Below are 16,184 nucleotides of genomic sequence, written 5' to 3' on the forward strand. Positions count from 1 at the left end.
AGAATCAACCGATCTTCTAAACCAAGGATCACAAGCTTCAACTAGGAATTGAAACTGCACAAAGATTTAAACTTATTTTTATAAATAACCTCAATATATAATTTCTTTTGTGAACCACCTTTATTTTGTCTGTAATGTCCTTTATATGCATTACCTTTTGTGATTACATATAGTTAACTTTGAACAGATTTTAAGTCATAATTTAGGTTATTATTTTGTAGTTAATTTAATCATGTATAAGCTTAAAACATGTTTTTCACTTTAATGCAAATCTTCGGTCATTATTTTGTTACAGATTTATTCATTTATTAGTTTACAAATTGTATATTAGTTAAGTGGATATAATCACAAAAGAAGATAGATTACACAAAAAAACCTCCATTACATTAAACCAAAAATAATTTGCTTGAATCCTAACTTAAACCCTAAATCTACTAATATCCCCCACCACCATCACACCGTTCAAACAACCCTAAATTCCAACCCATTACTTCATAACCTAGACAATCGTCACACACAAAATCAACACAGATAATTAACAAATGTGTTCTAACATTCTCGTTCTCTCATTTTTCTTCACATTCTTCAAGGGTCTAACAATAATCACTCTTGAACGAAAGGACATAAGAACATCATACCAAGAAAAGAAACCAACAAAAAAAAAACTTGTTTCTATTCCCATAATTTTTAAATCCAAAGAACCTCCTACTTAGGTTTTCATCAATCCAAGCAATTACAATTTCAGCTCGTTCTCCACAACAACAAATGAGTATTACATTACTTCCTTCCCCGATACTCTTCTTCACCGCCATTTCTTCTTTTTCCCTACATTTTAGAGATGATTTTAACATCTAGGAATTTCAAATGGTTTCAAAACATGCTTTAGGTATTTCAAGGTAAGGGCTACTTAAATAGAAAATTTTTAGAGTGATTCACCGTTTGACATCAATTATTTCTCTTTTATTTTTTTTAAATATTCCAATCAATTGGTCATGTGATTATTATTTAATTTAAGTTTATTTATTTACAGTTCCATGTCAGATATACGTTAACGATTTAAGTGATCGTTTATGCGAAATGACGTCTTAACTAAAATAAAATAAAAGTGACCACGTATTAACGATTTTGAATCGAATGACTATACATTTAACAAAACAAAATAAAAGTGATCAACTCTGAAGTTTACTCAAATTTTAAATTCTAAAATGAATAAGTTGAGCAATTATAACATCTGCGATGGAATAGAATTATCCAAAGAAACAAACAGCTCCAATGTAACAAAATTTTAGTTTAGGTATGACGAATATCAAACATAAAACATTTGGGCCGTCGTTTATCCCATTCTGTTGTGTTCTTCGTTCCCTCCTCACTAACTCTTCTTCTCACTTCAAATTTCACTAATTTTCCCATTGGGAGGTTGTAAAATTCAATGGAAAATATGAATATGGCGTTGATTGCATCCTCTTCTTCACCTCCAAAGCCTTATCTTTTAGGACACACTAATAATAATAATCTTATCTATACTCTGAAAACACCTACCAAAATCTTCACTTTTCCAACTTCTAGGATTGCTCCTCGTCGTTCCAGAATCTCCTACTTGGCCCACGCTACTCCTCCACGACGTCTCCCCCAAATTGGTTTTTTTTATTTTCTCTTTTTCACCTCTTTTTTTTCTTATTTTTTAAAGTTTATTATATTTGATCTTATTCTGTCCTCTTAATGCAGTTTTCAGAAAATCTGGAGACGAAAGGTTTGCCAGCATTTCTTCAAGTAATCAGCAAACTTCTTCGGTTGGAGTCAACCCTTTTCCAACTGTGCCACCGCCGTCCTCTCAAATGTAATTCAATCCATCGTTTTCCTTGTATTATCTCTGGTTTCTGATTTATGCTTTTGAATATGGGATTACATGAACTAAATTTTCAGGAAAAAAATTGCTTCAACGCAGGATTAGAAAGTAGTAGTCTATCTTTGGATTAATGTTGCATTTTAGTTATTTATCCATTTTTAATAATTTTTCTTATTAACTTTGTAATGAGCAAAAACTGATGATGAAACAAAGCAATAGTTTTCATGTATAATGAAATACTGTATTATTTTTCTTGTATATGAAATAGCTGTATAGTGAAATAATTATAGTTTTTAATTGTTTACTTTTACTTTATAGCAGTTTTGGGTTAGTGAAAGAGAAAGTATTGATTAGAAGGACATTCCAAATGTATATAGTTTCTGGTGTGACATTTTTTTGTTTGCCTAGTTGTTTATGTGTTCATATTTTGCAGAGGGTCACCGCTTTTCTGGATTGGAGTAGGTGTTGGGCTCTCAGCACTTTTTACATGGGTGAGCACAAAGCTTCTATTTTTCTTTTCAGTCTTTTTGAGTGATATCTAGAGTTGTTCTATTAATTGGAATTTGTTTTTTTTGTATATATCTTAATGAAGTTGATTGAAATGACAGGTAGCTTCAAGCTTAAAGGTGAGGGTTTCTTTACTATGAGGTATGGTTATGTTGTTTTGCCTGTAAGTTGTATGATTGAATCTTATGTTCTAGTTTTGGAAGTAGAATTGGGTACTTAAATGAAGCAATGAAAATTGGCAATGGATATAAATCTTTTTAGTTTGCATGGTTCGGATGCTTTCTACAAAGTGAAAGTGTTCATTACGCTTCTTGTGACATTCGAAGACAGAAATCGGCATGTGAGTGGGGAAACTTTAGATCAAATTGGCTATTGTACCAATTGTTATTTCACCAAATTATTATAAGTGGTAGTTTATGTCTTTCCTTTACTTTTTAAAGTTTCTCTATCAAGGTGCCTTATTTTATCTGTTAAAGTTTCTTTTTGGAGGGATATGCAGCAGTTGATCAAATTATTTGGTTATGTAATTGATTCTATTCACTATACATTCTTTGAAATCCAATAATGAAGGCTATAATAGATAGTGATAGTTCAAAACCATATAGGAGAATACAGGTTTTGCTTACAGGGCCTATAGTTATCCTGCAAAATTGTATTTTGATATTTGTAAAACTCACTTCATCCATCCCAGAGGTAGATGATTCCTGCCTGGACGCAGGGGTGGGGGCATGGTGGTTCTTGCTGACAATGAAGTTTTTTTTAATGGAAATTATAAATCCAAGGTGTTGAATCCAATCCAGAAAGTAAGAGCTAGTTGTATGATTTGTGCCTCCTAAATTTCTGTCAGATCTTGATTGGATATGTTGAGAAGTTGACCTAATGGGGGCAGCTTACCTTTACATAATCTACACTTGGCATGACTCTATGCTCTTCTATGTTATGGCACCAGGACAAGTACTCGTATCTAGATAACAATGGTATGAGAAAGAATAGTAATATTTGCTGTATCTAAATTTTAACAAAAATGGAGAAGATACAGAACAGAATAGTAATATTTATTAGCTATGGCAGTGTAAGAATCTTGACACAATTACAACCAATAATCTTGAAATTCAAATAACAGAATCACATACGATATATATAATAAATAACATGGACTATATTTTTTCTTCTGGAAAACATAGCTAAATACCTATAAAGTAGGAGATAATGGATAGCATGGAAGAACTGAAGTTGTGGAAACATGGAGAACATACAGTTTGTTAAGGTAAGACTTGCAACTCTGCTTTAGTATCATGTAGATCATGGCGATTGTGTAGTCCAAGTAGCTTAGAAAGTTAGATTTGATCTTCCACTATCTGCTCCTTGTTTTGTGCTTTCCATTTTCTCCTTGAATAGGTCTGCAATAGTAGTGGAACCGTATCAGTATGATACATAGATTTTGTATTTCTGTAAGTTTCTTGGTTGTCATATAAGAGCCCTACCATAGTTTGTTAGATATATAACACTCTTTCATGGCCTTTGAGTTGTGCCTTAATATGTCTACATTTATCATTGCATGGTTAACTCTTTTTATGTGCTTAAACTTTGAAACCTGGTGGAGGAGGTCGCTGAATACCTTTGTTATTTCATTGATTTATGATATCCACCTTTCCATTGTTCAGAAATATGCAATGCAGCAAGCGTTCAAAACCATGATGGGCCAGATGAATACAAAAAATAACCAATTTGGCAATGCCGCTTTTCCATCTGGATCCCCGTTCCCTTTTCCAACACCTCCATCACAAGGCCCTGTCACATCACCTCCTCCACCTTATCAAAGCAAAGTTACAGTTGATGTACCTGCAACAAAAGTTGAATCCGCCCCGATAACTGATCCAGCAACCAATGGAAAAAGTGAAACAGAAACTACAGTACCAAAGAAATATGGTAAAGTAGAACTTTTACTGCTGCCACATGATGTTGTATATTGTGTAATTCTTCCTTGAGGTAAAATGGAACATTATATGGCACGCTCATGCATATGAAACATTAGTAAAATTAACAAATCTTTTTTTCTTTCTTTCCCTAGAATAATGGGTTTACTTAATATATGGATTATGGAAGTATAAAACTGAGTTGTAGTATCAACGGAATATTTTATTTCAAATGATGGTTTTGGATTCAATTAACAACTCATTTCATCCCAATTGCAGATGTTCTTGAGATTGTTTCTTAAGACTGATTCAAAATTCTATTTGCAGCTTTTGTGGATGTTTCTCCAGAAGAGAGCATGCAGAAGAATGTTTTTGAAGATGTGGTAGAGCTAAGTTCATCAGACAATGCTCAGATTCCCAAGGATGTAAGTTTTTTAAGCTTTTTCTGTGAGACTGTTCTATGGATTAATTTCTGTAATTTCAATGCATCTATCCTGGAAAATTAAAATTTCGAATGATGTCTGAAGGTTTCTGACAATGGAGCTGCATCAAAGCAGGATGCTAGTGCTTTTGGCAATTATCAGACAACTGGTACAAATGATTATTTGAAATGAAAGTGTGACACGTTTTGGTTTGTAGTCATTGTAATAACTGTCTAAAGAAATGGATAAAAATGCATGGAGAGTTTTGTATCGATTGCAAATCCTGCTGTTTTCCCGTTGGTATAAAATCTTATTTGGACCAAGGGAGGTATAATGACTTGAAAAAAAAGTGTTATTCCAATATTTTAGAGATCAATAGATCTTCTGACAAGGAGGGATATAATAGATTGATTATGATATCTATGTTAAAAAAAAGGAACAATAATAGGAGGCACTAAGCAGCGAAGTAAAAGGGAAGTGCTTGTCATCACTTGATTTTTCATGAGTTGACATGCATATAATTTTCGCAGTAATTAATGCTATTTTGTTCAACACTAGCCCTTTTGAAAGATATTTGTTGGTGCATATATTGACATAGCTAAACGGTGACCAAATATGTGGTTCTATTACCTCTTTGATACAGCTGCATTTCTGCTGCTCTCTTATGTTGCATTTTGGTTGCTTTATGATTAAATTAAACATTGTGCCTCTTTACCAGTAGTAGACTTGTACCCATCCATAGTCAACAATCAAATCATGCATGTACACATTTTGGGCATGCTCTTAGTTTATTGTGCTCTCTCTGTAATATTTAATAAAGCATTCTGTTACATTTGCAGGAAGAGCAGGTCCTGCCTTATCTGTGGATGCTTTGGAGAAAATGATGGAAGATCCAACAGTGCAGAAGATGGTTTATCCGTAATAAAACTTCTTTTCCTCAAATATTTTATTTTTTCTGATTTTTTATTGACGTCATGTCATCTTGGTGTACCTGAGGAGTGTAGGGTAAGCTTATGCTTCTTTCTTAATACCCATTATTTCGTTTTCATTCTTTGGAATAATTATAGAAGTAACAAAAAACTAGGTCAATGGTATATCTTTCTTATATTTAAAAATCGTTTGGGATTGGTATCTCAAATGTTGTGATGAATGAACATGGAGCTAGTAGGCTTTCATTAACTTTTCGAGTACATGGAATTAGCTGAATTAGATATAGTAATGAGATAAGTCCACTGAAACCCCCTCAAAAGCTTGTAAGCTCTAAAGCACATCATACTATTTTTCTCTTAAAACATAGATAAGCAAACCTAACTTTTCATTTTGCTTCCCTAATTTGTTTCCACATCTGGAAGTCGTTTATTGCTCTACTTATGGGATAAAATTCAACCCTAAGTATTAGGAGTTGGACTATCTAAAGATCAACTGTAGCATTAGAAGCTGACTGTCTGGCTGTTTTTTAAGGTTGATATAATTACAAAGAGAAAGGATAAGGAGGGAGTGTATAGATGGAAATTGATATATTCCACTTTACTACCTTCAGCTGAGTCCTAATAGCACCTCTAAAAGTAGAATTCTTCCAATTAAAATCTCTTTGTTTTAAAAATTCTTTTACTCGTAGACTTCTTCCTGGTGCTCAAGTAGTTATTTTTTTAAATGGAATTATCCCTTTTATTGCAATCTGTTATTTATTGAAAAGGAAATTTAATCTTTTATTTATTCTTACAGATACTTGCCTGAGGAAATGAGGAACCCTGAGACATTTAAATGTAAGTCCATGCTTAACCACTCTTTCCTTCTTTGTTTTTCTGTTCTTTTCTTTATGGACGAGGATTGAGGAGGATGGGTGGTGTTGGAATTCCTAGAATCAAGGGATAGTATCTTTTTTTTCTTAATTCTAGGAGTTTGCCTTATGTAAATAATCACTAATCTAATTCCCTGATCTTAGGAATCATTTCTTAATTTAGAGTAGTTCTTCCTTATAAATTGTAATTTACGTTTAGAGCAATAAAGTAAGAATTTTATTTCTTCTCACATTTGTTCATGGCATCAGAGCTGTAGGACTCATTCGATCCTATTCTGCTCTTCCTCTATAAATTGTTCTTGCGTTGTTTTCTTCTTATGGCAGAACAACCAGAAAATCTTTCCGAATCTGAAACCTCATATGTTGCACAAAACATAAATCAACCAATCCCTCTTGGTGACATGAGTTCCTCTCTTATAATCACCAACCATCGTCTAGATGGAAAAAAATTCCTACAGTGGTCTCAATCAGTTCTAATGGTTATTCGAGGCCGTGGGAAATTAGGATATATCAATGGAGAAATTCCTCAGCCAACCATCACAGACCCTACTTACGCTACATGGGAACTCAACAACTCAATCGTGATGGTCTGGTTAATTAATTCGATGGAAAGCCACATAAGCCGGACCTATCTCCTATTCAAGACTGCAAAAGAAATGTGGGATGCAATAAAGGAAAACTATTCTGATCTGGGAAATGCTTCCCAAGTATTTGAGATCAAATTAAAACTAAAAGACATTCGACAAGGGACGCTTGAGGTAACTAATTACTATAATAACTTGAAGATCTTGTGGCAGGAACTCGACATGTACTATGAAGCAGACTGGGGTGAAGGCTTGGAACAATCCAAATTTAGAACACATCTCAACAACGAAAGACTGATTTCCTTGCAGGACTGAATCGGGATTTGGATGAAGTTCGTGGACGAATTTTAGGCAGAACTCCACTTCCTACCATTGGTGAAGCTTTTGCAGAAGTTCGAAGAGAGGAAAATCATCGTCGGGTTATGATGGGAGATAATAAGGACCCAAAACCAGTAACTACCACTGGACATCGTCCAGTTGAAACCTCAGCCCTTGTATCTAGGGGTCCTCAATTCCAAAAGAGGAGTTATGTAGGTCAAACTCGAACAGGAGAACGACCTTGATGTAGCCACTGCAACCACACTGGTCATACGAGAGAAAAGTGCTTCAAATTCCATGGATACCCTGGAAACACAAAAATTCAGAAAGAGATCAAGGCTCTTGTATCATCCAACACTTCATCCTCTACAAAAAATACCTTGGATGTCCGCCTAACCAAATCTCAACTCGAAGCCCTGCACAAGATACTTGAAACATCCACTGCTCATGGATCCTTGGCTATTCAAGGTACTGCTTTTAATATTACTTCGGATTCAACTAATCAATCCGCTTGGATCCTGGATTTAGGTGCCTCCGACCGCATGACAGGTAACTTATCCCTGTTCCACAGCTACATCCCCTGTCACAATCAATCTCGTATCCGAATAGCTGATGGTTCATACTCGCCTGTTGCTGGAATTGGGGCAGTTCAACTCACTGAAAAACTCTCTTGAAAAAGTCTTACATGTCCCAAATTTATCCTGCAGTTTACTGTCACTTAGTAAACTAATTGAGGATAAAGCTGCTCTTGTTGAATTTTTTGCTCGTGTTTGTGTTATACAAGAACAAAAATCGAGGAAGATGATTGACACTGCTAAGGTTGATGATGGACTCTACATTTGGAATAAAGACAAAAAGAAAGGAAGTTTGGCGTTATTTGCTTCACATGAGGACACAATTATGCTGTGGCACCAAAGGCTAGGACATCCAAACTTCTTGTACATGAAGTATTTACTTCCACTGTTATTTCGAAATAAAAATCCAATTTCCCTAAAGTTTGAAATCTGCCAACTTTCAAAACATACTCGTGTTCCTTATACATTAAAACCTTGCATCCAATCCAAACCTTTCTCCTTAATACATAGTGATCTATGGGGGGCTAGCCGAGTGAAAAATGTTACGGGGGCTAGATGGTTTATAACATTTATTGATGACCATACTAGAGTTTGTTGAGTTTATCTCCTCAAAGAAAAGTCCGAAACACCCGAAGTATTCCAAAATTTTCATTCAATGATTAGAACCCAATTCAATTCCACCATACAAACTCTCCGCACCGATAATGGAAGAGAGTACTTTAACTCGATTTTAAGTCCTTACCTTGCAGAACAAGGCATCATACACCAAAGCTCCTGTCCAGACACACCACAACAAAAAGGAATTTCGGAAAGGAAAAATCGGCACCTATTAAATGTTGCTCGAGCCCTAATGTTTACCACAAATATCCCAAAATACCTATGGGGAGAGGTTGTTCTTACCGCATGCTACCTAATCAACCGAATGCCATCCAAAGTCCTTAAATTTCAAACACCTCTAAATACCCTTCAAAAAGCTTTCCCTTTTTATCATGTTCCTACCTTACCGGTTAAATTATTCGGGTGCAAAGCCTTTGTCCATAGCCATCAACCCAACCTATCTAAACTTGACTCTCGTGCTCATACTTGTGTTTTTTTGGCTACTCCCCTATGCAAAAAGGGTACAAATGTTACTCACCTACTTTGCATCGTGTATTTGTTTCCCGAGATGTAACCTTCTTTGAAACAAAACCATATTTTTCAGCAACTCATCTTCAGGGGGAGATTCTCAATGAAGATGAGAACCTCAATACCCTCCTTATTACTCCACCACCCGATCATAATCTACCACAAAATTTTCATACAAATGACATCCTTATAATCCCCTCACAGCAGCCCCCTTCCCAGCAGTACAATGATGATCTTAGTTTGCAGAAACAACAACAACTTGCTCCACAGCTTGCTCCTGAAACTCAGAAACTCAGAAACAACAACAACTTGCTTCACAGCTTGCTCCTGAAACTCAGCAACTATGTGCTCCTGAACTCCGGGTTTATTCAAGGCGTCATTACTCTCCTGAAACTGACATAGCAGTGCCAAATTCATCTACAACCGTGGACTGTTCTACAACAGAGGTAACTCCTGATTCTCCATCTAATGATCTCCTAATTGCTATTCGAAAAGGTGTAAGGACTTGCGCCCAACACTCTATCTCTCGATTTGTGTCTTATGGAAATCTATCCAAGTCATACAAAAACTTTGTGACAAATATTGACCATGTAAAAACTCCAAGGGATGTGAAGGAAGCTCTTGAATCACCCGAATGGAAACATGCTGTAATGGAAGAAATGAATGCTCTAAAAAACAATGGAACATGGGAAATCTCGGATCTGCCTAAAGGAAAAAAAAACAGTAGGCTGCAAATGGATTTTCACCACCAAATTCAAAACTGATGGAACTATTGACAGGCACAAGGCTCGACTTGTGGCAAAGGGATTCACTCCGACATATGGGATCGACTATGATGAGACCTTTGCACCTGTTGCCAAACCTAATACTATTCGGGTTCTTCTGTCACTTGCTGCAAATCTTGATTGGCCTTTGGCTCAGTTGGATGTTAAAAACGCCTTCCTAAATGGTGAATTGGCCGAGGAAGTGTATATGGACTTTCCACCAGGATTCGAAGAAGAAAAAGGTCGGATATGCAGGTTAAAGAAATCACTATATGGGTTGAAACAGTCCCCAAGAGCCTGGTTTAGTCGATTTACCAAGGCTATGACCAGCAGGACATATACCAAAGGACAGACTGACCATACCATGTTCGACAAACATTCAAAGGAAGGTAAATGCTCCATCATTATAGTCTATGTTGACGATATCATTCTAACAGGAGATGATTCGAATGAAATCGGATGCCTAAAAGAGTTCCTTAGCACTGAATTTGAGCTTAAGGACTTGGGAAATCTAAAATACTTCCTTGGAATGGAAGTAGCAAGGTCTCGAACAGGTATCTCCATCTCTCAACGAAAATAAGTCCTAAATTTACTGAAGGATACTGGCATGTTAAGTTGCAGACCTGCAGAGACCCCGATGGAATTCAATCTGAAACTTGGAAATAATGAAGATGGAGAGGAAGTAGACAGGGGGAGATATCAACGACATGTGGGAAAACTTATCTATCTATCCCACACTCGTCCTGACATTGCTTTCAGTGTGAGTGTTATCAGCCAATATATGCATAACCCAAGGGAGAAACATCTATAGGCTGTCCATAGGGTGTTGAGATACTTGAAGGGAACACCGCGTAAGGGCCTATACTTCAAGAAAACAAATAACCGATATGTAGACATCTACACAGATGCTGATTGGGCAGGTTGTGTGAATGATAGACGGTCTACAAGCGGTTACTGCAGCTACGTGTGGGGTAATCTTGTGACGTGGAGAAGTAAAAAACAATCTGTTGTAGCCCGCAGTAGTGCTGAAGCTGAATATCGAGCTGTGTCACATGGTATATACGAGGGAATTTGGATATAACGACTAATGAGGGAATTAAAAATGCCTCACACCAGACCTATGAAACTGTACTGTGACAATCAGGCAACAGTGAGCATAACATACAATCCGGTTCACCATGATCGTACCAAACATGTAGAAATAGATCGTCATTTTATCAAAGAGAAGATCGAATCAGGGGAAGTATGCATAACCTACCTACCAACTAAACAACAAATTGCAGACTTGTTTACCAAGAGCCTAAACAAGAACATGTTTGAAGATCTCACTAGCAAGCTGGGTTTGATGAACAACTATACACTAGCTTGAGGGGGAGTGTTGGAATTCCTAGAATCAAGGGACAGTATCTTTTTTTTTCTTAATTCTAGGAATTTGCCTTACGTAAATAGTCACTAATCTAATTCCCTGATCTTAGAAATCATTTCCTAACTTAGAGTAGTTCTTCCTTATAAATTGTAATTTACGTTTAGAGCAATAAAGTAAGAATTTTATTTCTTCTCACATTTGTTCAGGTGGGGAGGTTGGAATAAAGTACAGGTTTATGTGGTCTATAAAATTTATATGTTAAAAGCATCGATGGTGTTCTGTCTCCAGTCTGGTTAAATATGATATCAGTCTATCAGACTTTACAGCTTTTGAAAAAAACATTTTTTATGCCAAGGGGTTTGGTACCCGTATATCATGTTTAGAGTCAGTTCTAATCTAAGTACTTTCCCCAGTTTTCTGAATCCTGAAATGCTTGCTTTATTTCCCTGAATGGAATTATTTTCTTTCTTAAGAGATTTATTTGTTTAATATATAAGCATGCTTAAATTTTATGGATGTTTTTCTAGTATATATCAATTGTCTTTCTGTTGCATATATTTTTTACAGGGATGCTACAAAATCCTCAATACCGTCAACAACTGCAAGATATGCTGTATGCTTTTTCTGACTTCCGCAGTTGATTATTTTTATGAGCCTGCCTTTCTCTTGACTTGAGTTTTAAGCATTGCCTCCAAAAACTTAACATGTTTGTTTCGGATTCTTGTTCAGTTATAATATTTTATGTAATGTTTATTGTTGCATGATTCCTGGTCTTGATTTTAAAAATTAAAATTTCGGATAGACAGATGCCTTTAGTTTTATGTTTGTCTAGTTTTACATCTTTGGGGGTTCATTGATGCTAAAAAAATATTTATATATACGTAAAGGGAACCAATATATACTCTTACTCTGCTCAAAAGAGTCATTATTTGTGTAAATTATTCCCTACCATTCTTCTTGAGTTTCTTGCAATTGATGTTGAAAGATAAGTGTCGAGATTTACGATGAAACTTATTAACTTAATGTGAAATGATGGAATTGGTTGATTAGCTGCCGTTGTATTTGAGGAGTTGGAGTGTATGTTTCATTTTGTTTCTGCAGGTTTTTGTTCTCAGTATTATGTCATTTGTGTCTACGCTTTCCAGCTGATAGTGGTTTTTAAGTCTTATGCTTTCAGGGAAGGTTTATTTTGTTGTAAGAGTGGGTAATGTACTTTTCTTCTGTTTAATAAAATTATAGGTGCTCTTTTCCTCCTTTCATTACCCTTCATGTTACTTTCATAACATGGAGGGTAAAAAGGAGGTTTTTATGAGGCCTCATCTTCTATCAAAAAAAAAAAAAACTTAATGTGAAATGATGCTGATCTCTATTCATTTGCTCCTATTATATGTATTAAGGTTACTATTAATTTTCTTATTATTTAGAATTGGCTGAGTTTATGGCCAATTCATATACTTATGTGTACGCCTTGCTAAATTTTTTCAGAAATAATATGGGTGGAAGTTCTGAATGGGACAATAGGATGATGGATTCCTTGAAAAATTTTGATCTCAACAGTCGTGAGGTAAAGCAGCAATTCGGTAAGTCTGAACCTTTTATTGAAGTGTTCCAATGCTTGGGATAAGATATTAATTCCTTGACGTATATTTTAATTATTTTTATTTGTTATATGTGTTATACACAGTTTTTAGATGGTCTGGTCCTCATGGTAAAATATACTTTATTACCTGAATAGGGGTTCAGTATCTTCCTTTTCCTTATGCAGACCAGATTGGGCTTACACCTGAAGAAGTGATATCCAAAATAATGGCCAATCCTGAAGTTGCCATGGCGTTCCAAAACCCTAGAGTTCAAGCAGCTATAATGGATGTATGTTCTACCCGGTTTATTGATGAATTGTTAATTCTCTTTCGATGTCTTGCACGAATACTAAATCTTTAGTATTAATGTTCTTTTCTCTTTTGCTGCTTTCCCCAGTGTTCACAAAACCCACTGAGCATTGCAAAATACCAAAATGACAAGGAGGTAATCTAGGCCTTCTATCCACATCTTATGTTTAATATTTAAGTTTCATTGATTGGTTAACTGATAATCATTTCGAGGGTTATAGCATCAATCCGCCCTTTTAAGCAAAATTCTCTTCTTTCCTTAATAACTGTATGTTGTCAATGTTTATAAATGCCAATTTATTTGAACCGATTGAAAATAGCTACTTCTTTTTGTTCAAAGATGAAGTTGCTTTTTGCTTCGAGTTCACTTGTCTGATATACGTGTGAAAACCTACATGTTCATTTACATGCAAATGTATTGCTTTTACTGTTCCAATGAGGGCTGCAAAGTACTGGTTAAGATTCCCCCTGCGGCACATCTGATTATTGTTTAATCTTTTCTGCCATGTTCTGGCTGTCATAGCTGATATGGATTTTAAAGTTGATTTCCTGGTACGACTTATTGTTGATATGATTGTTTTTGCATTTCAGGTCATGGATGTATTCAACAAAATTTCAGAACTCTTCCCCGGAGTGACTGGGTCACCTTGATTTGGTTGTTCACTGAAGTTACTGTTCTCAGAGTATAATTTATGTCAGATGGTCGAGGTGACCCAATATTGGAGTATAGACCGAACACAAATCTTACATCACTTGTTCTGGTTTTAGAATGAACCATATCAATGGGTTGTATTCCAAACATTCACCTTTTACTGTATAATCTAAAAGGTTCCATTAGCTGTAGTTGAATTTTAATGCTTATTTTGACAACTGGGTTTATACCGAAAATAACTGTAAATGGTTTCTCTTTATAAATATAGTTTCCCTACATTGACATAAGATGCAGTACTTTTTTAATAATCTGATACGATTATAACGTAGTATATGCTTTAGAATTTTTTTAGCTTATTGACAATGCATACACACTATACAGATCCATTTTTAGGTCAAATTAGAATTCTTTAGGAAGAATAACATTATCTAAATAGGAGTCGATGTTTGCTGGAGGTCATTATATAAACTTGTTGGATGTCGTCTGCATGAATTAAATTTAGTTAGAAGGAAAAAAAAGGATCCCTTCGCTAGCTGGGAATTGGCTTCAATAGCACAAAGAACGATAAAAACAACACTATAAAAATCCAATCAGAGTTTTGACAAATATCGTTGAGAGCCAAAACAATCTCATCATATCACTGCAAAACCTGGGTTTCATCTCCATCCCTTGCTGCATAATCCAACTGCAATGTAAAAAAAATCAAAATAATAAAAACCCTATCAAAATCAAAACAAACACACAAGGGGAAAAGAGTATAATCTTTACTTTGGTAACACTGTTGAAAAGATTTGAATAAAGTTTCCTAAGTTGAGGCCTTTGATTTCAAGGTTTCCCTTGAATGATAGTATAAATATCCTGCTTCAACAATGAAGAACTCCTTGACTCCTCCTGAACTTCATGCCATGCCTTGGGTTCAATCAGATCTTTGCCTTTCAGTAAAGCTTTTGCATGGTTTTGAACCCCATTTTCTTCTTCTTCAAAAGTCTGGTCTGGTGCCACCATTCTCAGGTCAAGTTCAAGTCCATACGCACTATTCTCTTCCTTCTTCATTAGTAAAGATGAAGCCATTGTTGCTATGAGTGGGACTCCCACCCTTCTGTTCATGTTTGAGTGGATAGGCGTTTTTGCAGGCATTTGCTTGTAGTATTTCATTCCGCTGGGTTTGCTGAAGCTGGTCATTAAGGTTTGTGAACAGTTTGGTGGGTTATACTTCGAAATTAGAGTTGGTCTTAGTCCCATCATTTCTTCAAACTATACCTTGAATTTTGGAGACTTGGTATATTATTTCTGCTGGATTTGGAGAACAATATTTGTAACAGGTCAGGCCTAAGACATTTTCGACATAAAATGTTAGGCAAGTATGAGAAATGGGTGGGTTAAAAAGAAGAAGAAGAAGAAACAGGGGATATAAAACTGAACTTTTGATTCGAAAGGAGACAGTGGGAGAAGAAAAAGCAGTAGGAAGGAGGGGTTGGAGTTGAATTTGAGGTTGCTGGTGATGATGATGATATACACTGCAGTGAATGTGACCTCTTCTCCTTTCTTGCTTTTGTTTTCTTCCATTGGGAAAAACTAAGAGGGGAATTTGTCACAACCTTTGGTGATTTGTACGATTAATAAGAAAGACTTCGGATGATTATCATTTCAAACAGTGAAGATAACATTTTTATATCAGCTCTGTATAACCCCTGCATTATATTGGAATTTAGGTTATTTGGTATAGTGTATGTGAAACTTTTAACGAAAAAAAATGATGAGTTCTATAAAAATAGAAGACGTCATATGGACTGGAACAGTGACAGATGTATGTACAATTCAGGGTGGATATGTGCTCACCCTAGAATATGAATTTCTTTATGTTTGTTATTCATTTTACTAAATGTGTCCATTCTGAAATTTTATTTGTACAACCTAATACAAACTCTTTTTGTCATTAATACATATGTGCTCACATTGGAAAATATTTCTGGATCCACCATTAGACTAGAAGAAAATTGTATAGAATTAGACATATCATTGTGACGAGTTTCAATTATTTATTATATTTTTATGAAACTCGTAATCCTCACATGACCAGCCCCACGCATATTGTAATAAATGATATAAATCCCAAAATAAATTTTAAATACTCGTATTTTTTTTAAAATCTACCTAAATTATTTGGTCAACGAAATCGTCTTTTTCATCTTCTCAAAAAAAAAAAAAAGTCATAAGTTGTCTTAGTGACCCTTTTCTGTAGTAATGGAACACACAAATTGATGTCCAAATCCCAACCCTAGAAGAAATTCTAGCCCCGACTAATTGTATCCCTCCAATCTTGATTGACATTCTTTAAAAAAATAAATTCAAGTCTTATCACGATCAAGCCGATGCCCTAATTGAGAACATAACTCATCCAAACTCAAACTAATAACCC

General features: G+C 35.4%; 1 protein-coding gene and 1 pseudogene across 1 annotated transcript; one reads left to right on the forward strand and one right to left on the reverse strand.

Moving 5' to 3' along the window:
* The first annotated feature begins 1,340 nt into the window (after positions 1-1,340).
* Positions 1,341-14,026, forward strand: LOC120182770 (protein TIC 40, chloroplastic-like). Its single transcript, XM_039187641.1, has 14 exons — positions 1,341-1,637; positions 1,726-1,837; positions 2,280-2,337; positions 2,455-2,472; positions 4,018-4,282; positions 4,597-4,694; positions 4,797-4,860; positions 5,531-5,609; positions 6,417-6,457; positions 11,792-11,837; positions 12,710-12,804; positions 12,990-13,093; positions 13,202-13,249; positions 13,705-14,026. Exons 1-14 carry the CDS (start codon positions 1,430-1,432, stop codon positions 13,762-13,764), a joined length of 1,296 nt encoding a protein of 431 aa, XP_039043572.1. The 5' UTR covers positions 1,341-1,429; the 3' UTR covers positions 13,765-14,026.
* Positions 14,027-14,402: 376 nt separating this feature from the next.
* LOC120182904 lies at positions 14,403-14,947 on the reverse strand (annotated as a pseudogene).
* Between the last annotated feature and the right edge of the window lie 1,237 nt (positions 14,948-16,184).

The sequence above is a fragment of the Hibiscus syriacus genome, unplaced genomic scaffold (assembly GCF_006381635.1).
Source record: "Hibiscus syriacus cultivar Baekdansim isolate YM2019G1 unplaced genomic scaffold, ASM638163v2 tig00112738_pilon, whole genome shotgun sequence".
Classification (NCBI taxonomy): Eukaryota; Viridiplantae; Streptophyta; class Magnoliopsida; order Malvales; family Malvaceae; genus Hibiscus; species Hibiscus syriacus.